The sequence below is a fragment of the Salvia splendens genome, unplaced genomic scaffold (genome assembly GCF_004379255.2).
Source record: "Salvia splendens isolate huo1 unplaced genomic scaffold, SspV2 ctg152, whole genome shotgun sequence".
Classification (NCBI taxonomy): domain Eukaryota; kingdom Viridiplantae; phylum Streptophyta; class Magnoliopsida; order Lamiales; family Lamiaceae; genus Salvia; species Salvia splendens.
Window position 1 is genome coordinate 111,184 of NW_024598792.1, and position 26,568 is coordinate 137,751.

At 36.8% G+C, this 26,568-nt stretch overlaps 3 protein-coding genes and 2 pseudogenes across 3 annotated transcripts; 2 read left to right on the plus strand and 3 right to left on the minus strand.

The window, feature by feature from the left end:
* The first annotated feature begins 711 nt into the window (after nt 1–711).
* Nucleotides 712–6,453, plus strand: LOC121789149 (annotated as a pseudogene).
* A 613-nt stretch (nt 6,454–7,066) lies between these two features.
* Nucleotides 7,067–9,718, minus strand: LOC121789165 (malate dehydrogenase). The gene is made up of 7 exons (XM_042187678.1): nt 9,563–9,718; nt 8,727–8,885; nt 8,420–8,595; nt 7,960–8,237; nt 7,729–7,864; nt 7,540–7,651; nt 7,067–7,392 (listed from the first exon to the last, which is right to left on the minus strand). Exons 1-7 carry the CDS (start codon nt 9,603–9,605, stop codon nt 7,298–7,300), a joined length of 999 nt encoding a protein of 332 aa, XP_042043612.1. The 5' UTR covers nt 9,606–9,718; the 3' UTR covers nt 7,067–7,297.
* Nucleotides 9,719–13,317: 3,599 nt separating this feature from the next.
* On the minus strand, nt 13,318–16,071 carry LOC121789151 (annotated as a pseudogene).
* A 2,325-nt stretch (nt 16,072–18,396) lies between these two features.
* On the plus strand, nt 18,397–21,127 carry LOC121789147 (SPX domain-containing protein 4-like). Its single transcript, XM_042187655.1, has 4 exons — nt 18,397–18,413; nt 18,506–18,853; nt 20,188–20,353; nt 20,465–21,127. Exons 2-4 carry the CDS (start codon nt 18,611–18,613, stop codon nt 20,935–20,937), a joined length of 882 nt encoding a protein of 293 aa, XP_042043589.1. The 5' UTR covers nt 18,397–18,413; nt 18,506–18,610; the 3' UTR covers nt 20,938–21,127.
* Nucleotides 21,128–21,744: 617 nt separating this feature from the next.
* LOC121789163 (vesicle transport v-SNARE 13-like) lies at nt 21,745–25,974 on the minus strand. The gene is made up of 5 exons (XM_042187673.1): nt 25,636–25,974; nt 23,112–23,170; nt 22,836–23,024; nt 22,366–22,536; nt 21,745–22,148 (listed from the first exon to the last, which is right to left on the minus strand). The coding sequence occupies exons 1-5, from the start codon at nt 25,727–25,729 to the stop codon at nt 21,996–21,998; spliced, it is 666 nt and encodes a 221-aa protein (XP_042043607.1). The 5' UTR covers nt 25,730–25,974; the 3' UTR covers nt 21,745–21,995.
* Nucleotides 25,975–26,568: the final 594 nt, after the last annotated feature.

The following is a 26,568-nucleotide window of genomic DNA, read 5'->3' on the forward strand; positions in this document are numbered from 1 at the left end:
TATGTCAACTCATCATGTATGCAGCTCAACTCACTCTTCTATATAATTGCCACTAATCTTCAATACCACTATCCAATCCCTTCTACTCGTATTCTCTCCTCATCGGCCATCTACTTTCAGATACAACTCAATCTATCAATTCAGTAATCATTTCCTTAATTAGAAAGCTGCGTTTTCATCATTTTGACATTAGCAACATATGATTAGATGATTTATGTGATTACATTAGCATTAGATGTAGGTTTCAGATTAGTAGTATTTCTCTTGGACAATTATATGATAGCTGCCACTACGGCAAAAAGTTTGGATAAGAACAATTTTTAATGCTATTAAGGATACTAATTTGTGTGTCGAATATACCACCAACGCTGCAAAAAGTGTTCTTATTGTTGGTATCCCAACTAAAATTACGGACACAAGTAGAAGTGTCCTAAAAAGCAAAAGATTAAGATAATTTGTCTTCAACTTAGTATGCTTTTTTTTACATCATAAATTTTGGTTATTTTTTAAAATTTCCACATGCATGTTAATAATTGCGTTTATATTCTATTAATCACCTTGTTTAATTTATTCAATAATTATTGTACCAACTATTTTCTTCAACATGTTATAACGATCATATACTTGAATCTAAATACGAGTTCAACATTACTGATCATGAATTCGTTGTTACAGTGGTAATGGAAGAGGAAGTAGTAAAAGTGTAAAACAATGGGTAGGCAGCAATTAGAAGTGCTTAATGCACTTGACGTTGCCAAAACACAACTCTACCATTTCACAGCCATTGTGGTTGCCGGAATGGGCTTCTTCACAGACGCCTACGACCACGCCGCCTTCTCATTGATAGTCTCCGCCGCCCTTCGACCACGCCTTCCACTCCCCTTCCTACAAGCAGAACGCCGCCGCCTCATGTTCGGCGCCATCCCCGCCGCCCTCACCTTCTACTGGCGGATGAAGATGCCCGAGACCGCCCGCTACACTGCTCTGGTCGCAAAGAACGCCACCAGAGCAGCGCAGGACATGGACAGGGTTCTCAACATTGAGATTGAGGCTGAAGAGGAGAAAATCGAAAAGATCTCTCAAGGAAACAACTTCGGCCTTCTATCAAAGGAGTTTTTAAAGCGGCACGGGCTCCATCTCTTCGGGAACACCTCCACGTTGTTCCTTCTCAACATCGCCTTCTACAGCCAGAACCTATTCCAGAAAGACGTCTTCTCGGCAATAGGGTGGATCCCGCCGGCGAAGACCATGAACGCCATCGGGGAGGGGTTTTTTCTATTTTTGTTCTAAAATAGAACTTAGCTTCCTCGTTTGTTCTAGCGTTTTTTTTTGTTCCGGATTTGGGAGAGACGCATGACCCTCATGCGCCTCCTTTTAATGAGACGCATGACAATTATGCGTCTTTCATAGAGACGCACGAGGGTCATGCGTCTCTATTTTTTTCCGTTTTTTTAACGACGCATGAGGGTCATGCGTCTTATATATAGACGCATCTCCCTCATGCGTCTATTGTTTTTTTAAAATATAATAGACGACGCATGAGCATCATGCGTCTTAGGGAGAGACGCATGAGGCTCATGCGTCTCTATTTCGAATTAAATCAGTTCCGCGAGAGGCAGAAGGCAGAATACACGTGAGAGAGAATTCTGATAGGCGACTTCCGGCGATTCCTTGGTGATTTCTTGGCGAATCCGACGATTTCCTCTCATTTTCCGGTAAGTTTCATTCAATCCTTCAACATTCCTTCCTTATTTGTTGTTAATTTGCATAGTTTGTTTAGATTTCCCCTAATTTTTGTAAATTAGGGTTTATAACAAATTGGTCAATTTTGTCCGATTTTTTGGTGTTTAGTTAATTGTAATGGATTTTAGTGGCTAAATTCATTCTATTGTATAGTTATTCATATATTAGAGATGCTTGGTGTTGTGATTTGGTTGTTATTGAAGAATAAAGTATAGGTTGAATTGCATATTTTAATTTAACCTTCTAATTTAGTAGCTATATGTAAATTAGGCCTTATAAAGCATGAATGGTGTTGAATTGGAGTGAATCAATCATTTGGTTTATGATGTGTTGTTATTTTGAAGATGAATTTGAATGGATATGTAATTTGTGTTGTAAATGTTAGTTTGTAATTGTTGTTTCGTGAATATGTACTTAGATTAGATGGAGACTTCAAGTTCTAGTGGGCAATTATTATATGGACCCGAAGACCCGTCCGTGCTAAATTTGCAGAAACATCACATTTCACATAAATTAATGAAATAGGGCACAACCCAAGTATTTAAAGTCCGAAGGACAGAAAGCAAGACTTGGGACGTCGAAATTCACGAGAATGTTAGATATTGGCTTGATGTCTTTGGTTTCAAAGGCGTGATCGATTGTGGGAAGCCCATGAAGGTGGACAACGAGCTGATCACGGCGTTGATTGAGCGTTGGAGACCGGAGACACACACTTTCCATCTACCGATCGGTGAGGCGACGATCACCTTGTAAGATGTGCAAGCCATTTGGGGCTTGAGGGCGGATGGTCGCGTTTTCACAGGGCGTGACTATCATGACAACTTTCCAGACTGGACCAGCAAGTGCCGCGATCTGTTGGGATGGATACCAGATACTTCCACAGAGACAAAGCAAGGCGGTTTGCTGATGACCGCACTGATCAACCAGACAAGGATGCCTCTGGGTGATGACCTACCTATGTACGTATACATCCAAAGGGCACGTATCCATGCCCTAATTTTATTAGGAGGTCTCATTCTACCGGACACCACGGGGTGTAAGGTGCCATTTATGTGGTTGAATGGGCTTGGGGATCCAGAAGAGGTGAAGAATATTAGTTGGGGAAGTGCGGCATTGGCCTACCTTTATCATTATCTGTGCGAGGCTTCCATGGATAAGAGAAAAGAGTTGGGCGGGCCTATGATGCTTCTGCAGCTATGGGCGTGGGAAAGAATGCCCACATTGAGGCCTGCGTTCATTGGACCAGTTGTGCACGAGCCATATACACCATGTGGCGTCAGGTATATATCTAAATATTTATTTATTAATTTATATTGGATTATTTGCTTACATCAAATATATGTACAGGTGGAAAGGAACAATGCAGATAGGAAATGCTCCTATACTCCGAAAACGCCCGATCGGGCAAAAGTAGAAGATGGAATCGCCCGAGCGGGCGAACTCTCTGTATTCTGACTGCCTGCAAGTTAGAGACGCATGAGCATTATGCGTCTCTACGTAAGACGCATGACCCTCATTCCACGGTATGTTGTATTTCTGTCTTTCTCTCTGCCCACCATTCCACTGTTCTCCAAAATGTCAGATCAACCAAAGCTCTAATAGGCAGCTCTCTTATACCTCTCAACACGTTGTTGTAGCTCTCTGACATGTTTGTTGAGGGCACCCCCCATCTCAGTTCATCATCGTAACAAAGAGACCAGTTCTCTTGTTTGGCTTTATTGAGCTCGTGTATCGCAACAAGACTTTCCTCCCGTAGTGCAAGTCGCCGTCGCACGTACTTGCGTACTTGAGTTGTGACACCCAATGCCCATATCATGCCTTTCGCTTTACCTCTCTTACCCTTAAGTTTAGTCAAGATATTTTTCCTCACATGGATCAAACAAAATTTGTGGTGACATATCGGCGGCTTTTTCCATTCATCAGAACGCATAGCCTTTAGGATTCCTTTATGCCTATCCGAAATGATGCACACCTCTCTTTCGTACTTCACCACATGGATTCTGACATGATCCAAAAACCACTCCCAGCTGTCGCCAGTTTCTTCATCGACAACAGCATATGCAACAGGCAGACATTTCTTGTTAGCATCAACACCACAAGCAACAAGCAGCTTACCTTTAAATCTTCCTCGAAGGTGAGTCCCGTCTATTGTTAAAACGGGTTGGCACTCCTGAAAAGCATGTATAGCAGGCCCAAGTGCCCAGAACACGTAATAGAAGACTTTAGTACGGCCCTGGCTCAACAACTCGTTATGCCTCCACTCAACGATTGTGCCTGGATTCCTATACTGCAGTTCAAGCATGTAGCCTGGCAAATCCCTAAATGACTCCTCTCATCCATCAAATACAATCTCTAAAGCCCTTCTCCGTGCATACCATGCCTTCTTATAACTGATTACCACATGAAATTTGTCATGAACAAAATTTCTTACGGCTGCGGCACTGAACTCGGCATTTTTAAGCAACTGATGTCGAATACACAAAGCAATCATTGGTGATGAAAAGTTAGCATGTCCTCTATCATTACGATGGCCTTCACAACTATGTCGTCCACACCACTTCCTAATCTCCCACATATCATCATGGGCCATGTGTGTAACAGAAACTTCCCACCGACATTCATTCGCTTTTTCAGCGTCGGTCTCGCTGATAATAGTTGTCCCATCTTCTGTCCTCCCTGCTGGATATTTGCACACGGCATGCCACCTTCTTACTTTGCTCTCAACCACCCTAAATTGCCGGTGTTGCCTCAGACTCCACATAGTAATAGCAGTCTTCACATGCAGCTTGCTATCAAATTTTGTTCCCGCATTAATCCGATATGGGTGTTCTTCATCCCAGTACATGGTACTGCGTTCATTACCAACTTCAGGTACCTCAGAAGGACCACTAGGCAGTGTGCGAAAATATTTCAACCCGGTGTGAACGTATTCTGGAAGTGGTTGTTCACCTTGCACGACGGGTTTATACACTACCTCCTCATCACTAGAGTCAGCACCAGAATCATCACTTAAAATCTCATCAGACGATGATGACGACAATTCTGGATCATCAAGGTCTCTTCGTACAACATGAACATCAGCATGCTCTTCTACAGTCTCTTGAGTATTCAATCCAATATCAGCAGCATCTGCAACATCTGTTTGCTCATTCATACCGCAATCCATGCTCAAAGGTTCAAACCTCGTAGATGATCCAACACCATGATCAACAATTGGTGGGATGAAGGCATTTCCAACATACGAATACTCAACAAATAATTCAATATGCCGAGTAGAATTTAGAGCCGCATTGAACATATAAAACACACTTTGATCACTGTCAACCGCAGTACATACATAACTCGTACCGGTACCCAAGAAACAATGCCTCCAAGATATTTCGATGAAGTGTTGGTTTGAATCTATTCTTATCTTAACACATATCATTGCAACTAATTCAGATAATGAGACACATGAATCCAATACGATGGAAGCTCTCGCACGAGGAGGATCATAACAAATACCCACTTGAGGAAGTTGATATATTCTACCACCCCAATATAAACTCACGTATACTTGCATGATTTCTGCAAAAATATATATACAAACCAACAACAATTAAAGACAATTTTTTTCATTAAACCCTAATATAGTAAATATACAATAGATTTATCAAAAACCCTAATAATATGCAAATAAACAACAGATACGGGAGCAATGTTGAAAGATTGAAGGAAACTTACCGAAATATGAAGGGAATCGCCAAGAAATCGCCAAGGAAATCGCACGTTTTGTCTTCCTCTCTTTCTCTCGCGTATTCTGCCTTTTCTTCCGTGGGTACTGATTCAAGCAAGTTAGAGACGCATGAGCCTCATGCGTCTCTCCCTAAGACGCATGATGCTCATGCGTCGTTTATTATATTTTAAAAAAACAATAGACGCATGAGGGAGATGCGTCTATACCGAAGACGCATGACCCTCATGCGTCGTTAAAAAAAACGAAAAAAAAATAGAGACGCATGACCCTCATGCGTCTCTATGAAAGACGCATAATTGTCATGCGTCTCATTAAAAAGAGACGCATGAGGGTTCAAGCGTCTCTCCCAAATCCGGAACAAAAAAAACGCTAGAACAAACGAGGAATCTAAGTTCTATTTTAGAACAAAAATAGAAAAAACCCCATCGGGGAGGTGTACAAGCTCAAACACTGATCGCGCTCTGCAGCACGGTTCCCGGGTACTGGTTCACGGTGGCGTTCAACGACATCATCTGGGCGGTTCGCCATCCAGATGCTCGGGTTCTTCTTCATGACGGTGTTCATGTTCGCCATCGCCATCCCTTACGATCACTGGACGAAGAGGGACAACAGGATGGGGTTCGTGATAATGTACGCGCTGACGTTCTTCTTCGCTAATTTCGAGCCCAACGCCACGACGTTTGTGGTGCCGGCGGAGATATTTCTGGCGAGGCTGAGGTCGACGTGCCACGGGATATCGGGCTGCGGCTGGAAAGGCGGGAGCCGTTGTCGGAGCTTACGGGTTTCTCTACGCTGCACAGAATAAAGACAAAACCAAGACTGATGCCGGATTCCCGCCGGGCATTGGGGTGAAGAATGCTTTGATTGTTCTTGGAGTGATTAATTTTCTTGGAATGATTTGCACGTTGGCGGTGCCTGAGGCCAAGGGTTAATCGCTGGAAGAAGCATCACAAGAAAATATGGAAGAAAGCTGATTTGTATCATATTCATTGAATGCGCAAGTATGTTTTATATGCTATTTGCTTTTGATTCACATTTACTATTACATTTGTATTCTTTTCTTCTATTGGTTTAGTTTGGAAGATTTTGTAATTTGGCTCTCATTTAATTATGAGATTGTTGTTTATGTTTGAAGAAAAATATAAATTTTTAATTTCCGTATCAAGTGTGTATACAGCATACTGTTAATTTTTCTGAGTATATAAAATACAAACGACATAGAGGAAGCAAAGGTGGTTAGAATTGGCGATGTAAGAGAAATGAGGGGTAAGAGTTTTTATATAGAAGTGGCAATTTAAAGTTGAGAGGGAAATGAGAAGTAAGATTATTTATAGAAATTTTAGGTCACGTCATTAGCCATTAGCCACGGCTATACATGAGCCACGATGGTTACCATGATGGCCACCACAACCGTGAAACATGATCGTGGTCCTGATCAAGGGACAAACCATGAATCCATGACAGTAATAGATACTCCTGTTTTAGAAATCTTAATCATACACGCCACTTCTAGTCAAAGCTTTCAATGACTAGTTAGAAAGTTATAGAAACCATACTCTTATGTTTTCCTATGTGGCATTAGTAAAATACCTTAAAAAACTAATTTGCATTAATAATAGACAAATCTTCTAGAACCGCAAACTTATGATATGTCCAATGAAGTCTCAATAAATATGAAAACTCCCTCAAAACAAAAGTACTTGAACAACTGCCATGAAGTTGTTTCGCCATTGATGACTAGACAATGGCGTTTTTTTAAAACTGCAACGAATACTAAGGAAACAACTGAGCCATCGAGCAATATGGGGGAAAAAAAAACTAAGACAGACATGAATACGCGAGATCTTTCTCCTCACTGAGCTCTTTAGCAGTTAAATCCAACTTGTTCCTTGAGAATTCATCGATGGATAGTCCTGAAAATGTACAAATATTTCAAGACAAGATAAAATTCCTCAGAATCTATTCTGCTGAAAAATTTAACAAAAACTACTCCTAGTTTGTATGTGAAGTTTTCGAACATATTAACTAGACTGAAATATGATGGTCACTCATATTCTCACCCTGAACAATGCACCATTCTCCATTCTTGCAAGTAACTGGGAAGGAGTAAATGAGTCCAGAAGGAACATTGTATGAACCATCAGAGTATACTCCCATTGATACCCAAGTTCCCTGGTAGAAAAAACATGAGATGATGATAAGTACAATAAATTTTGTGATTAATGATAGTAGTATAAAGCAATGCAAACCTCTGGAGTTCCAAGAACCCAGTCGCGGATATGGTCACAAGCAGAACTAGCCGCAGAAAGTGCACTGGAGAGCTTCCTTGCCTTGATAATAGCAGCTCCACGCTGCTGGACAGTGGCAATGAATTCTGTGTTCAACCTAAGAAAGAGATGGAAAGCAAAGTAGGTTTTCAATAAAGAAGTCTTACATAAAGTACCAAAAATAAAAATTCAATGTAGAAAAGATCTCAGTACCATTGGTCATCAGCAATGAGCTCACGGACAGGCTTTTCTCCAGCCGGAGTGCTTACAGTAGCATGAGTGACATCAGGGTACTGTGTTGAAGAGTGGTTACCCCAAATAATGACATTTTTAACATCGGATACTTGAACATTCAATCTCTCTGAAATCTGCCCAAGAGCCCTGTTATGGTCCAATCTAGTCAAACAGGTAATGTTCTTCTCGGGAATAGATGGAGCAAATTCTTTCAGGATCAACGCATTGGTATTGGCAGGGTTAGCAACAACCAAAACCTGGAGCAAAGACAAGGATTATACCTTTTTTCCAAGCAAACACATTTCCCTTCAAAAATGTAAATGTTATTTCCATATTATTTTTTTATACATTTCTCAATAGTCATCATTGTTTTTTGCTTTGCAGATTTTTTCTGTCATGAATCATGTCATTTTGACGTAAAAAACTGATGAGTAATCACCTTGCAGTTAGCAGCAGCATGCTTCTCAAGAGCAGAAGCTTGGGATTTGTAGATGGAGACATTCTTGGACATCACATCTTTCCTCTCCATACCCTCTTTCCTTGGGAATCCACCAACCATCACAGCAATATTGACACCAGTGCAAGCTTCGACAGCATCAGTGGTGGCAACAACACCTGATAACAAAATATATATGAATCAAGAATGCCCAACTTTCAACTGAAACAATGAAGCATTTAAGTACTCAAACTGATATATAAATATAATGATACATAGCAAAGTGTACAGATCTATCAAGAGAATCAACCTTTAAGAAGTGGAAATGCTGCATCCACCAATTCCATCTTAACACCATTAAGTGCCTCAGCAGCTGGTGGAATATCCAACATGTGGAGGATCACAGGCTGGTCTGCGCCCAACATAACCCCCCTCGCAATCATAGGAACAAGAGCATATCCGATTTGCCCTGAAAGCCAAAAGAAAGTGTTCATATTTGACCATTTTAAACTATATCATCAACTTAGTGCATAACTTGGTATATATTACTATCAAGATGAACAATCTATGAATGCTAACAAGGTCGACTTTTCGATGATGAAGCAAGTATTATGGATTCACAGGCCGCCTGCTTCCTAGATCCGTTTCATATTAATTCATTTTACTGTGTTCCCACTATCGAAATTGATAAATCATTTCAGGTAGACTAAAGCAACACAATAGATAAGAATCTTGTAAAAATGTTAGGGATCACTTCCTATTTTCAGTGTTGCCTCAAATCACATCAGCAAAAAATTTATCTTGTAGCTCCAACCAAAATAAAATATACAACCAAATCTGAAAACACTATGCAAGACAAATCCTATCTATAGATCACGTTTAAACTAATAACGGAAGCAAAAGTCCATCTGGACGTCCACTTAATTCATGAGAAATAATAAACATCAAGTTATCATATACAAGCAGATCACTGATCTCAGGAAAATCGACTTAAAAAGCTTCAAATCGAAATTATGTACTAACAATCTGACGAATAAATCGACTGAAAACGCCGATTCAGATGTATACGAATAAAATCTTCCACAAAATAAAGTGAAAACGAATAAATCGGAGCAGTCCAAAATTAAACATCAAAAAAGTTCATACCAGCAGCGCCGGTAACGAGAACACGAACTGGATCCTTGGCCATTAGATCTATGATCTGAAGAATCGATGGAAACGAAGATAGCTTTTTGAGTGTTTCGAGAGAGCGGAGAAGGAGAGATGAAGAAAGAGTGAAAGAGTATGAGGATACTTATCAGTAGAAAATTTGGACAGAGCCAAGGGAAGAAGTCAATACGACGTCGTTGCCACGTTGTGGATGTATGTCAAGATTGGAAATTTTAATTTTCTTTTTTTCTGTCCACTGAAAATAAAGTACTACTGGTAGTATTAAAAATTTATTCTGATGAAAATGAGTTGATAGTAATTATCATTAAATACAAATTGATATTTCAGTAAAGTGGATCAGAAACCATAAAAGATAGTAATACTCTTAGATATCATTCGGTTGTCATAACTAATTATAACTATTTAATAATTCATGTAATATAATTATCATATAATTATCTATCTAAAATTAAGTTACAAGATTCAATCTCATTAGTCAAACACACTATATATTTAATTTATAATAATTCATGTAATATAATTATCATATAATTATCTATCTAAGATTAAGTTACAAGATTCAATCTCATTAGCTAAACACACTATATATTTAATTTAATCTTGAATGTACAATCTTGTCAATCAAATAACCTAATATGTATATACACTTTATGTAACCTTTTAACATGTAATATTGTCATATGAATTTTAAAAAGCTATCAAAAGGATAGTAAAAGGTCACTTTGTTATTTGTGACATTTGGAATATTTAAAATGTAATCATTTGAAATTGTTATCTTTTGAAATATTTAAAACTAATAGTACTATTTTAATACTACTCCTTCCGCTTCTTTATAGTTTGGTCGTTTTTCCATTTCGGGAAATTCCTTCATAGTTGAGTCATTTTCATATATGCTAACTTTTTTCTCTTTCTTACTTTACTCTCTTACTTATTCTCTCTACTTTATTCATTTTATACTTTATTCTCTCTACATTTTCATCTCTCTTACTTTTTTATCTATTTATTTAACACACCCAACATTTATTTCTAAAATTCCGTGCCGAAAGTTTCGCCTCAATTATGAAGAAACGGAGGGAGTATTATTTATTGTACAAATTTCATATTAAAATTCAAAATGTCTTCTAAATTCTCTATTTTTCAAATATAAAGATAGTAATATAATTATTTGTTATTAAGGTTCTTTTAAATTAGATTATTACTATTATTTATTGTAACTAAAAGAAAGTTCTTGTAATCTCAACCTGAAATTTAAGTTTCTTTTACTTTTATTCGCTTGACCACCTATTTATGTGATAGTACTACCACATTTGTAATTATGGGAAGAGGGAAGCAATGTGATTGCATTCTCGAGTGTTTGATATCATTTCTAAATTGGGAAAGCGGGACAAGAAAAGAACCTTATTTGTGTTAATTTACGTAATCTCGTACTCCATATGTCTCTTAATTTCCATATTAAAATTAATAGTTCATGACGACACGTCGTTTTCCTCGCACTTAGTACCCGTAACCGGTGTAATTAAAAGTACCATAAAAACCTTTTAAATGTATATTCAAAATTTAAATTGAACTTCAGAGATTCATTCGTCAAAATAATAAAAAAAAAAGTGAACTATATAATTAGTGTTTAAATTTTCAAGGTTGAACAAAAATAATGCATGAACTTTAAAAATATCTTGGATAGTCTTTGGATTTAGAAGTTAATCTTACTCATAGTACTTTTTCACTATCTGGTGTATTTTTCATCCAAGATGCCATCAAGACTTGGAGGGCATTTTTAGACTTTCATAAAGTTAGAGTACCTAGATACTGGGTACTTCCTCCGTCCTCCATTAGGAGTTACGGTTAACAATTTTAGTCCATCCACCATTAGGAGTCTCGGTTTACTTTTACTATAAATGGTAGGTAAACCTCACTTTCCTCTAGCTCATCCTACTATCTTTTCCCATCTACTTTCCTTTATACTCCCTCCATCCCACAATAATTGTCACTCTTATTGTGGGCACAGGTTTTAAGAAATATAAAGAAAAGTTGGTTGGAAAAGTTAGTGGAATGTGAAAACCACTCTTTTATATTGACTTTATAATAAAATGTGAGTGAAGTGAATTAGTGAAATGTTGGACCTACTTACCATTGGTAAAATAAAATGTGACAATTATTATGGGACATGCCAAAATAGAAAAGAGTGACACTTATTGTGGGACGTGGGGGATATTTCTTAAAACCCGTATCGAACTCAAATGGGACTCCTAATGGCGGACGGAGGGAGATGCTATTTTCTATCTCTCTCTAGTATTGATATTATGATATTTTCATATAGTTTGGGTACCAGAAATGATATTTTTTCACTTCACATTTTCAATCATTTTATGTTAAATTCTCTTTCTCTCTCTTTCTCTAGAAATTTTAAAAGTAAAAAATTAAAATAAAAAATACTACTCCCTTCGTCCCAGATAATTTGTCCCATTTTTCCATTTCGGTCCGTCCCACATAATTTGTCTTATTTAACTTTTTACCATTTTTTTATAGTAGACCTCATATTCTACTAACTCATTCTTACTCACATTTTATTATAAAACTAATATATAAAAGTAGGACTCACATTCCACTAACTTTTTCAACCTACTTTTCATTACATTTTTTAAAACACGTGCCCAGTCAAAGTGAGACGAATTATCTGGGACGGAGGGAGTATGAAATTCTTTTACTTTTATAATTTTAAGAGAAAAAGAGAGAAAGAAGATTTGACATAAAATTATTGAAAAAGAGAAGTGAAAAATATCATGTAGCCAAACTATATGAAAATATCATATCATGTACTAGAGAGATATAGAGAAAATATCATACCTAATACCCAAATATCCTAATTTTATGAAAGTCCAAATATACCCTCATGTCTTGGGGACATTTTCGATGGACAAATAGGTCAAATAGTGAAAAAGTTCTATGGTTAAGATTATCCCCTAAGTTCAGGGTCGAGCTATGGTATTTTTAAAGTTCAGGGTCTATTTTTGTTCAAACTTGGAAATTCATGTAGTTCACTCTAAACAATAAAAGTAAAAGTTCATGAGTTATTGGCAAATGGTGCCGATTTCGTGAGAGGTTGAGAGTTTGGTTGAGTAGTGATAACCTAGCACGATTTTGGGGAGGAAAGTCGCTATTGAAGAAAAGGAAACCGACGCCGGCGATGGCGTGGAGGGCAAATCGCCGCTTATGCGTGAGATAGAGAGAATTCTGAGCTGCTTCATTCTTGTTGTCGCCAATTGAGAGAAACAAAGGGTTAGAATTTATGTTGGGGTTTGACCGATTCAGAGATGTGAGTGGTTTAATTTCACTTTTCATGTTTTGGTCAACCAACTAAAATAATTTTGGGCTGATTCTTTTATCACTTACCGCACAATCAGCAACCATGCTAGATAAATAAGACATGTCAGCACGTTTCATGGCTAGAAAACCCGTTATGGGAAAACGGCGACTGAATGTAAAGTTCATGACATTAAATGCCATTTTTTTAATTAATGGCAAAAACTGAAAAGTAGAGAAAGTTAATTATATTTACTCCATTTGTTGAAGAAGAAAAAAGTATTACTCCATGTACTTAATTTTTTTTTCACGTATTGATCTTATTCAACAAGCGAGTGAGTGAGCAAGAGTGCAAGAAGAGGTGAGTAAGATAAACGAAAATTCACAGATTTATTATAATAAAACGTACAGGTCTAGAACAACAGCATCATTTATGCATATCTCTGCGATGGGCTAAAGAGAGAGGATTCTTCTCTCCCAAACTTGAGGCTCTTAGCTTCGTCCCGAGAGATGCCGAAAGCGTTCATCAGGACCTCATTGGGCATTGCCCGGATCGCGGAGAGGCGGCCTGCGAGCTGTGCGTGCACCGCATTCTCGTTGGTCTTGAAGCTGATCCACTCGGATCCATTCTCCCTCGCCTTCTTCACCACAACGAAGTTTTGCGGGACTACCAGAAGCTGCCCCTCCTTCACCTCTCCGTCGAAAACCGATCTTCCTCCGAATCCGACCACTTGGATTCTAGCACTTCCTTTAGTCACGTACAAGGCGGAGTGGGCGTTTGTGGTCCATTGTGGCGCCACTACAGCATTCTGTTGATTAAATATTAGGAATTAGAATTGTTTGATTTTTTCGAAGCAAATGAAGATACTAATGAACCGTATAGAGGATTCCTCTTTGAGCGCTGAGTTGCAGGTAGTTGAGGATGGGGAGAGAGAGGCTGTTGAGGTTGCTGATGCGGCCGGTGCGGGGATTGTAGAGGTCGGCGCTGGTGGGGTGGTCGAGGTTCTTCTTGATTTTGTGTGAGCAGAAGGTTTCCTCCAAGCCGTTGTAGGGTCGGCCTCGTCTTGGTGCTTGGCTTTCGTAGTCGTCGGGCAGCACCATTCTCAGCTTCTCGGCTAGGACGATGATGCCTCTCTCGTCGGTTCCTGCCCTGGAGCTTCCTCATCAGCTCTGGCTCCGTGTTGAAAGCCTCTGCTAGAAGCTGTTCATCAAACCCGTAGAATATGTTTCTTGATTGTTGGCCTTCTCTCCCCCTCATGTACCTTGTCTCTCCACGCATGCCTTGCTGCCTTTCAATGGATTCTGGGTTTCCTGCAAGCAGTGGCGGATCCAGGACCCGAAAATGGCGGGGGCGGAACTTATATTTAAATATTAAATATTTAATTTATTAGTATTTTTAATAATAAAATAAATAAATATTATATTAATATTTTAGTAGCACTACTGCACTAGCTTCATTAATAAAATATAAACATGCTTCAGCTTGCAAATATGTATTATTCATTTTAAAATAAAAAATTATATAAATATAAACATGCTTTAGCTTGCAAATATGTATTATTCATTTTAAAATATAAAATTAGTATAAATATATGTACATTTAAAATCACTGTAAATATTATATACAAAAGTGATATAAGTAGAGCACTAAATATTTATATTTCAAAAATATTTAAAATGTTTATTTTGTTACATAGAGAATAATTAAGATGCATGGATCAAATTATAAGTACTTTAGGATAAAAAAGACTTTAACACAAAATTAAAATGATTTTAACTAAAGAATAAATATAACAACATAATATATGCAACTTAGTAGTATTTAAAGTTATTATTTTGATAATAAGAAGAAATATGAATTGATAAAATAAAAAATGAAAAATGAAAATAAATATGTTTTTGTTGAGGATTGAACCCTAGACATCTTAATTAAAAATCCAATAACCAAATCATTGGACTACTACATTTTATATGACATTTATTGAAAACAAAAATATTTCTACACTCTACGGAGGGGGCGGATATCCTATTTTCGGATTGATTCAATGAAAAATTTAGGCTCTCCGGACGGTCGGGTAGGGGCGACCGCCCCCACCTGGATCCGCCACTGCCTGCAAGGACAAATTTCTGTAACAAACATTCTCATTATCATCTACCAATGATTGATAAACATGGGTTTTACATGTTTTAAGTCTAGATTTCAATCGTTTAGAATGTCAATCATATAAATTATATTTTTAAATTGCATATTTTATATATTTTGGTATTTTGGAGAAATTCTAGAAAAAGGTAAAAAAATGTCAAAACTGAAGTTCGGTGTAGCCGCCTTAGTTCGAGCCAATTTTTCCGGCAATTTTGAAGTCCAATAAGTCCTTAATGCGTAGCATTATCTTTGTTTTTTAAAGAGCTTCGCGTTTATTAAAAATAAAAAATAAAACTAACAAAACAAACGAATCTAAAACTAACAATAATAAGAAAAACAACTAAACTCATCAGAGTGAAGGTATATATATATGGTTGAGAATCTTACTCTGAATTTGAAGTCAAGCTGGTTGTTGTCATTGCCAATATCCAACATGGACACGTAGGTCAATGGAGCATTTCCGTCGTTGTAAACGAAGGTGGTGATGCCCTCGGGCAAAGCAATGACGTCGCCGCGGCGGATCCGCCTCAGTTTCTGGTGGCGGTCGCCTTGCTCTCCTTCCCGGGAGCGGGAGCTCGAGCTCGAGCCCGACTCGGATTCATAAGTCTCGGCACATCCCGGAATCACAGTCCCCAAAATCCCGCTACCTAAACAATTTCACCACAAACATTATAATCAGACACTAATCCGAATTCGACAAAAAAAATCAGAAACTCACCTTGGACAACGAAGGTGAGTCGAGGGGCGTTGGTGTAGAAGGGAAGCACGAGGCCCTTGGGCTGCACATGGTGTTGCACGAACTCGATGCCGGCGCACTCGAACTCATCGCTGGAAGTGTCCCAGTACTCGGTGACACCGGCCTCAGGTGGGGTCGCGGGAGGTGAGGTTGCTGGATTTGGCATTGGGTCTTGGCGCGGAAGCGGTGCTGCTGCTGTTGAGATTGAGATTGAGATTGAGATTGAGATTGAGCTAGGCAGCAGCCATGGAGGAGGAACAGGAAGCTCAGGCAGAGAGAGAGAGAGAGGGGGAGAGCTTTAGCCATGGCTGAGCTAGAGAGGCAGTTGATTGCTGGTCGGAAGTGGAGAAGGGAAACCGAGGTCAATTTATAGAAGGTGCGAGTCGACACGTAAATGGGTGGGTGATACACTTGGTTGCAGTGGCGGATCCAGGATCCGGAAATGGAGGGGGCGGAATATATAATATTAGCCTTGGTTTAGTGCGGACATGGCTATTTTTTTGGTTATTCGGGGCGACGCCGGTGGCAAACGGAGGGGGCGGACATGGTAAAATTACATCCCGATAAGGGAAAAATAGTCGCACGGAGGGGGCGACCGCCCCCTCCTGCCCCCCAGATCCGCCACTGCTTGGTTGTGAGAGTGGGCATGTGTGTTTGTTTGTTCCTTCTGCATGCTTTGTAAAATTGTCCCTTCTAGTTCTAGTAATAAAGTAAAGAGAATAAGTAAGAAAGAGTTACTTTTTTGCTAAAAATAAAAATGATTCAGTTATCTTCAAACTTTCTAAAGTAAAAAAATACCTCAATTAACAATGGAGAAAGTACTCTGTACTTATTTTGCAAGTAAACTGAATCGAAGTCTACTGTACTTATTTTGCAAGTGGACTGAATCGAAGTCACGTTTAGACAAATAAATTATTCTTCAAAACCTTTAAACTTCCATTTCTCCTAATATTTACTGTACAACAGTAAATACTAGTAAATCTTTTCACTTTTCCAATTCATTAAAAGAATTATAATGATATATTTGTTGTTTTTTTTAAAACTCCATATTTTATATATGTATAAATAGTAGAGTATATCGTATGAGTTTGGCGAGTCCTTCAACAAGTATATCTCCAAATTTGCTATTTTCGCTTCTAGAGTAGTAGAAATCTTGGAATTTGATGGATTTAGTGAAGGGAAGAGGTTGTCCCACATGTTGAATCCAAATTTTAAACCCAATTTATTTAATAAATACTAAATTGCCTTCAAAATCAAAATTTTTATGTGTTTGCGGCTATTTGGTCTTCCGATTCTTCTCTTCAAATTGATACGCATGCAAACGATATTTGAGTAGTATAGTTGGAGAGATATATTATCAAACATTGTCATTGTCATCATCAAAATTTAATGTATCATTTTATCCCAAACTTATCATCATAGGTGACGTTCGGTTGTCAGGACTAATATCATGAGACTATCCATCTAGGATTAAGTTGTGGGATTATTTTAGTTGGAGGGGGAGGCTATAACTAATTATCATGAGACTATCCATCTAGGATTAAGTTGAAGGGTTCAATCTTATGAACCAAACATGATACATATTTAATAATGAGATTTAATCTTGTCAACCGAACACCACCATAGTGTATTTAGATACACCGTTAATAATTCTCGTACTTGGTCTAGTGGTATGATTGTCTTCCTTTGCGGCAAAAGGCCCTGAGTTTGAGACCCATCAACTGCACATAATGTTTTTTTTCCTTGTGTTTTACTCTTTTATTTATTCGAATCTTTTTATCTTTTCTAAAAATTCGAATATGAATTCCAAAATAGAAACCTATTTAATGCACAGTCTTTAAATTTTCGGTTTCTCTTTTATATATTAAAATCCTTTTATCTTTTCTATATATTCTAATTTGGATTCTAAATTAGAAACCCATTTAATGCACGTATCTTTATTTTTCTGTTTTATTAAATCTTTTTTATTTATTTTGTTTTTCCAAATTATTTAACATTTTCATCATTTTAGCTTTTAAAAATATTCTAATGCATCAATTCACACACATATTAGTTTTTTCTATTTTTTAAAATCTTTTAAAGCGTTTTTTATATCTTCATCATTTTAGCCTTTTTATTAAAATATTTTAATTCCATATCGTTTCGTCATAATGCACATCTCTATGATGTTTTTAATAACAAAAATAAAATCATAAATTTTGATTGGAAAAATAAAAAGAATTGGTTAAATTTTGAATCTTCGAATCGTTATAATTATCTATCGTACCTTAGTATGCATGGTCTTAACTTAAGCCTAGAGTCTAGTCATTAGCTCAGAAATATCAACACTAATATTTGTCTTACCATCAAATGAATTGATATATAAGTATATCTTTAGAATATTATACTAGATTTTATCAATATCCTCTTTAATAGTATTGGATTTTAGGAGATTTCAAAATTAATAAAGATATAAATGTAGACAAAAAAATATTTTATCCGAGAAAGTTGGCCTTTAATTTGATCTAGTTGTTGGTTTCTTCGTCATGACCTCACGCCTGCCAATTGTAATCAGAAACGACGAAATTGCATAAAGAATAATCCCTAAATTCGACGCAACTTGCAACAAGAAAACCACTTTGATTATATATAAATACGTGTGAATATATGTGAGTGTAAAAAATGTGCCTGCAAATATAGAAATACAATGATTGCCTTCATTTCCATGTCTGTTACTGATATAGAGTATTCCAATCCAAAGCAGATTCTCCGCTTTTCCGCACAAACTTTTCTTCGACAATCTAATCAGATGAGCATAACTGAATCGGGAAATTGAATATCCAAGGTCAACTGCGACGAATTCATTATGAAATTTGGGAAAGAATTCAGGATTCATTTGGAGGAAACCCTACCGGAGTGGAGGGACAAGTATTTGCAGTACAAGCCCTTGAAGAAGCTTCTCAAGAGTATCCCGGCAGCTGATAATCCGCCGCCGGACGGCCCCTCGCCGGAGCTTCACGAGTGGTTCGTCGGAATTCTCAACGAGGAACTTGAAAAGTTCAACGATTTCTACGTCGATAAGGAGGAAGACTTCATCATCCGCTTCCAGGTTTTTCTCTTCATTGTTTCTTGATCAGAATTTTAGTCAAGAGGTTTATACTTTATAGTGATTTAGATTGATTCTATTGAAACTTGAGCCTCTCTTGTTCGGATTCATAGCGTCATCCACTAAAAACTTGGACTTACTTTAGTTACATTGTTGAGTATTATGTGTGTAAATTGAATTTTGGGTTGGTGAGATGACAAGGTTCAGCAACTTAATGCAAATGAGAATCATAAATCCCTCCTTCTAAACGTAGATACCGTCGAACTTTACGAAACCAAGAAGCTGCCCTGCAAAATGAATTGGTGCTGAATGCAGGCAGGGCTGTTTAGGATACCTGGTGTGGATTGTAATTGTAATTCTATTGTTGGTGTGAAACTTAAACAGATATGGTGCAATTTGGAGATAGAGGTAGCTCTATGAGTATGAGTGACACTAGTAGTGAGGAAAAAACATGACTATATAAGCTATTATGAAAGTGGAATTCAGTGTTTGTTAGTTGGAGGGTTCAAAAGAATCTCCCATGGCATATTCCATTTCTTCTCATGTCATTTATTTATTTGACCTTGCTTGAATTTGCTAAATGGAACATATGTCTTTACATTGGCCTCAGTTGTGTCAACATAGTTCATTAATAGATACTTAATACTTTTCTAGAAAGCGAATATCTATGCGTAAAGGGAAGGGTAGAATATGGTTAATGCGAATGAGATGCTGTCAAATTTGGGTGATTGCAGTTAGTTTTGAACTTTTGATGTGAAATACATGGAGAAGTTTTGAGAAAATAGTTATGGATTTGTCTCTCCAAATGTTTGGTCAGTTGGCTTCATGAAGTTCTGTCGAATTTGGATGCTTTGGCATATCTGCATATTGCTAAGGCACGACTCATCTTCATCAATACTCTCACGCCTCATCAAAAGTAGCAGCTATATAGATAGAGAAATGCTCCAGTTTATAGATTCATACACTGGGATATAGTGTGCCAACATACAGTTTGACATGAGAATTATGCTGAGCTTTTTATAAGCCCATTCAAATTATGTAATTTCAATAACAATTAACAACGAAGGTACGATACTCGGTTTTTTTCTACTTGAGGTATTTCAATGCAGCTGCTGATCTCTACAAATAAATCAAAGACTTGTTAATATTAAATGCTTGTTATTTGGATTGGTGGGGTATATGGGCGTTGTTCCTTTTGTGTCCAGATATAATGCGAATGATAGGAAAGGGTGCAAAGAAGTGGTATATAGCATATGTGTTGTTAGTGGATTACCAATAAGCATAACCAGTGACACACCTTCAGTCTGGCACTTGAACATTTTCATTTGTCATTTCAGGCATTGAAGGAAAGAATAGAAAGATTAAAGTCGAGAGGAAGTACGAATTCGGTGTTTACATCTGAGACTGAGTTTAGTGAAGAGATGATGGAGATAAGGAAGGATTTCGTCTCCATCCATGGGGAGATGGTCCTTCTAAAAAACTACAGCTCTCTTAACTTTGCAGGTTAAGTAGCTGAGTCATTATTTTTAGTGTGGTTATGAAGGTCTTTCTCACTATCAGCTGTTGTCTACTTCTGTTTCATTTATCTTAATTATCTTGTGCATACCTAATTAGGTCTTATCAAGATTTTGAAGAAATATGATAAACGAACTGGGGAATTGTTGAGTCTGCCTTTTACTCAGCTTGCTGTCCACCAGCCTTTCTTTATGACTGAACCAGTCACGAGATTAGTTCGTGAGTGTGAGGAAAATCTGGAGCTCCTCTTCCCACAAGAAGCAGAGGTTGTTGAGTCAACCTCCATTCAACAGAAGCAGAATGCTGATCCACCAAATGCTTCTTCAGAATTAAAATTGGCACCTGGTGAAGAAACTGTAGATATATATAGGAGCACACTTGCTGCCATTAAAGCTATAAAATGCCTTAAGAAGGCAAGCTCGACCTATAATCCTCTGTCACTATCATATATCTTTGGAAACCAAGATAACGATGTCACAGGTGCAGTAACAGCAGAAAACTCACCTCGTGATTCTCTTGTAACCCTGCCTAAAGAAGAGGACGCAACTGAAGATGTTTGTTCACCCGTGTAAACACCGTTCTACGTCACTGTTTGTTCTTTTGTCTTCCAAGAGTGTGCTGCAGTGTGATGTTTGAGAGATTGTGTGCTGTGTGATCTTTTCTCTTGAGAATATTACAATGTACTTTTATACTTGCTGAATAAGCTGCCAATTGATGACAGAATTTGCATTGCATTTTTATGTGTAAGAAGGTGTTTGGCTATGCTTATTGTGGAATGTCTCATAAGTTTATAAGTTGTCTCAAGTGTTTTGATGATTGAACTTCAAAGTCAGAGATAGAAAATTGGGGGATAAAACTAGAATTGTAATTGATGGAAATAACAAGTATACTATGCTTGTTCTGTGGTGTAAGTTGCAAGTGAGTTGAGTTTCGTGAAATAGTATTCAAATATGGATGATTTGTGGAAACAAGATTTCCTCTCATACTTTTCGTCGATGATTGATATTGGATTTAGGGAGTGTTTTTTTGCCTTTGTTTGGCTACGCAAGTTAGCTTTATAGTTGGGCCTGCAATTAACTTAATAACTTGGTCAAAATGTTGTTGACAGTTAAATATGGACAAAACATATTGTTTATCAAAAACTATCACTTAATGTGTAGGATAAAAAAAACTTTTTCGAGCATTTATAAAAAGACAAATTTTGAATTTTAGTCAAACAGAAATAAGATTCCACCTCCTTATGAGGATTTTTATTTGCTTAATACTACTACTATTACTACTGCATGTAATGAAACCTCGCATGTGAACGCGCAGAATTATAAAAAGCAACATAGAAATTTACAAAAACAAAAATCAAAACCATATATTGCAATTGAAAATTAGATAAAAGAATAGAGAGGATTTAACTTTATGTAATTCAAAACTGTTGATAAATATATATATACTACTACTACTACTATAATTCTTTGCGAATACACAACCAAAACAAGCGCAAACATTTGCAGTGGTTCACATTTAGAAACTTCAAATTTACAGCTATACAAAAAATAAAGGTAGTTGGCAGTTTCACTCAGACCAATGGATCAAGAAGCATAAAAACAAGCACAATTACACACTACATATGTCTTGGTTACTTGGCCAATTTTAAGTATAGGATCAGAGCAATCACGATAACCAGTACCGTGATTATACCACCTATCATCCACTTGTCCCGACTCATCCTTCTTGTCATGTTGGTTAAAATTTTCTTGCTTCTGCCTACGTTATTGTCGACACCACTCAACTGCAAGACACAGACTACGGTTCAGCTGATTACTTGACTCTTCATGCTTTTTTAAGTAGAGAATAGACAAAAAGTTGAAAATTTTTTGATATCATTCTTCTTATCTGGAGCTGGATAAAGACAATATACAGCATGTTCTATTTATAGATAGAAACATACTACTGTTTCTTCAGATTAAAATTAAATCGTGAAAGGAGTAGTTGAAGAGAAGAAATAATGTGTTATCAGCATGCAAGAGAGACTGTCGCTGCTGATGCAAATCTTGAAGAAGTGAAACGCTAAGCTCTTCTGTTTCCAGCATGACCTTCCTACTATCCTTGATCCTGTTACTCGAATTATCCAGCCGTTCAGTTGTCACTACTAATCTATCCCTTTGATTTGCAGATACCTGTTACAAGCAATGCAACATGCCACTAAATCAGCCAGTTAAGAAAAGGGGTGCAAATCACTAGAAAACAAAACTTATTAAGCTGAAGGATTTTCCATAAATGCATATATATATGAGGTGTGTGTATGCTGATTACAAAGCATGAAAAACTATGGCTGATTGGTTTCTACAATTTTGTACCAAAAGAACCACCAATCCCCACACCATACATCCAAAAGAGAAACAGAGAGTAAATAAGTAAAGAAGACTAGGAAAGAGAATAAAAGACAGATACAGTCCAAAAAGCAGCAGAAACATACTGCAAGTGTATCTGCCAATTCTGCCTCCAGCAGCTCATCCCGGGCGGCTTGGTTCAAGTTTGTCGACACAATTCGTTTAACTTCACTTTTCAAATTGTTCAGATCAGGCTTATACTCTCTTAACTTAGCAAGCAGCACTGCCTTAATATTTGGCTGCAAGGCACGAGCCTCCAAATCCATCTTCCTAATCTGCAAGACAATCAACCATTTTCAACTAAATAATTTGAAGAGAGAGAAATGGAATAGATTAACTATTAACCAATAACCATTCTGTACCAATGCTTCTGCCTCATCCAGTCCAACTTTTATTTCGGAAATCTTCTGCTTTTTTTGCTCTGCAAACAAATGATATGTTCATGCTCCCACGCACAAATTTCAGTCATAATTACAATTAACATTATGCAAAAGAAATTCAAAGAAAAAAGGAAGATAATACAGAATACCAACAATTATGACTAAGCACAAAAAAGGAAAAAAATTATTCATCTCAAAGTATTCATCCCTAAACCCTAAACCACAGACCATGGGTATTTGCACTAAAACAATCTACTTATTACATTTGTCAATGAAGAACATAAGAGAGACCAGCATTTCCCCTACCTACTTCACAAAATATGTAATTAGCCAGAGTTCAGACTTCACAGAGAGAGTAACATAAGTAAGATGCTTTGTATTCCACACGTAGTTAGCCTATAAAAATGAAGAAAAAAAATATTCCTATCACTACATAGCCCTTTTGGGCATTCTATCAAGTAATGTAGGTCAAGGTGACATGTCCAAACTATGCTGTATCCTTGTGTTCATGATCTCTCTTCTGAGTAAAGGGGCAATAGTTGTTATATTATTCTGTTCAGTTTTTCACTTGAAACTACAATGAGCATTTATCTTGTGTAGGTGAAGTATAAATTATAAATAAGAAACAGGAGGAAAGCAATTACTCCAGACAAAACCAATCATTACAGTTTATAATAATAATAATCTTATAGTAATATGAAAGAATCAATTCAGAATTCTGAAGTCCGAACACTCCCATGAGTCCCCTTGAGTACAGTACAGATATCTTTAATGAAGTGTTCAACATATAAAACAATAGACAAAATTCCCAGATATGCAGTAGTTTTATGGTTAAAAATCCATGATACAAGAAATAAGCAAGAAAACAACACATCGTTAGTGTAATTGCGCCCAATCATCAGGAAGAACGTATGTACACAGAACATCAGGACCAGTTTCTGCTTTGATTTCATGTTAAGTATATGACGGAAGTCAAGAACAAGACAAAGACAAAGACAAGGATATAATATAAGTCAGTCGTATGGCCTACCTAAGGGAGTCTACCTTTATGGAGTATTGTTCTTTGTTGATTTGAAATTACAATTAGCACCTTTATATATGTGAAATGCGTATGATAGATAAAGATTGTGAGGAGATCACTCAAAAATCAAATCAATATCACAATAATCAATTAGAAATATTCTAATTTTACTCCATATGAAAGAATCAATTCATGACTTCACGACAGTTGGGGTAACTATCAAACCAATAACCGATAACACTTCAAAATGTAATCTAGGTAATTACAATATCAGAATCAACAAGCATGTCATACTATATCATTGCTGCAGTTATGTTACAAAGAGGCAGAACTAAGTTTCAGATACATAATAATTGGACTTGGACTGCTGTCAAACTTTTCATACAACTTGATTTGTTACTCAAGTCTGCTTGGTGTGGAACTGTGCTTCGAAACCAAAAAAAATACTAGCAAACAAGAAAATCCGGCCTTATCGTTTAGGTATGGACATAAACCTTCACCACTTGAAATGCACATGATGTAACTTTAATACGCTAATAAGGTCATGGACTCATGAGTAACAAGCACCATGAAGTATTAAATCCCAATCACAATTATGTAACGGAAAAGGTGAAAGAAAGTTCTTTAAAAAATCCTTCATCATACAAAAAAAAGGTTGAAACCCCAACCTAAGGGCCCCACACATCCTGGTCCGACGGTATTGTGAGGGGTGTTAATTCAGCGTTCTTTAAAAAATCCTTAATAATCAGAACTGCAGTCTAAAATCACCTATTTTATGCCGTTAAATTCATATGCTAAAAAACTTAGCTTCAGTAGCTGGCAGCCATATCACAATCGTGAGTTCACATGTTCTTAAACAACAAATTTCTTTGAGATTGTGTTAAGGACCTAAATCCCTAACGATCCGATAAAACGGACAATAACGAGATAAAGATAATCCAGCGCCCGTGAGGGTCGGCGGAGATAAAGATCTGGGCGGCTGTGCGTGGGTTCCAACCCGTCGGGCAACGGCTACAGATCAGATATACGTTCCGGCTGTGCGCGGAGACCTTCCGTCGGGCAGCAGGTAGCGTAGGGAATTACGGATTCAAAGAATCACACGTGGACTTGGCCAAAACAATATTGTATTTCATTGAATGATTGAATGATTAAAGTGATAACAATAACTCCTATTTATAATGCTACTAACTTAATGAACAAGAAACAAATATAAGAAAAGATACGATAATCCCTAATATATCTAAACCAAATAATAATAATAGAAAAAAGGATCTAAACAAAATATGAAAAAGAGGCTCGTATCAGATTGATTCAAACTACTGAAAAGATTAGACTTTAAGCGAAATCTAATCTCTAATAAAACAGAAAAGAAAATGTAACAACAGAGAGAGGCGTGATATAAAGAAGAAAAAAAGGCCAAACAATAGTAGAAATAACATGAGAACCTGATTTGGAATCCCAAATTGAAATAGGGTTTCAACTAACCTCCATCAAGGTGGTTGGCTGACGCACACTTCTTCGACAAATTCGCAGAGAGCTCGCAGTATTGCTTTTCGTAACCTTCGAATACGGCGCTCATTGTCCTAACAAGTAAGTTTGAGCAGAAAATGATAAATCAATGATCGATCAATCGATATTCCTGATTGTGAAACTACTGCAGTGTACACAACAAAGATTCAAAAGCAAAATTGTCAATAAATTCCGAGAACAGCCGATTTATAGATGTGTTAAATCAGTATTTGTAATTTGATTAAATTGAGAAAACTTTGGGTTTCCTCTTTGCCGACTACTTAATCCAACAATAATAATTTCTTTTTTTTTGGCACGTAAATGAATTTTTATTGAAAGTATATTTAGTGTCTGGGATTTGGTAGGACTTATGTTTAGTGTATTAAATAGTTGAGGTAAAACTTTTCTATAAGAAGTTTAAGAAATTTATGTTTAGTGTATTAAATAAATAAATAAAAAGTAAGAGAGTAAAAAAAGTAGAAAGAATAAAATAAGAAAGAGTAAAGTAAAAGTGAGAAAAAGTATTACTTCATGTGTCTCACTTTAGAAGTCTCAATTGAATTCGGCATGTGTTTTAAAAACTTTAAGGCCATGTTTGGTTGGCGGGAAAGTAAAGTTGGCAAGGCAAATAATTCCTGGGAAAATGAATCCCGGGAATATGATTTCTAATAACTTTACTTTCCCGTGTTTGGAAAATATCAAGATTTGAAAGTATATATTTGATTTAAACACCAAACTAAAAATATACTTATCATTTTTTATTTATAAAAAATAATACATACATATTATTTAATAAATTATTAATTACAAATGATAATAATTATATTATTTTATTTATTATTACGATGGATAGTTTAAATATGGATTATACATCATAATATAATAATAAATAAGATTATTATTATTATC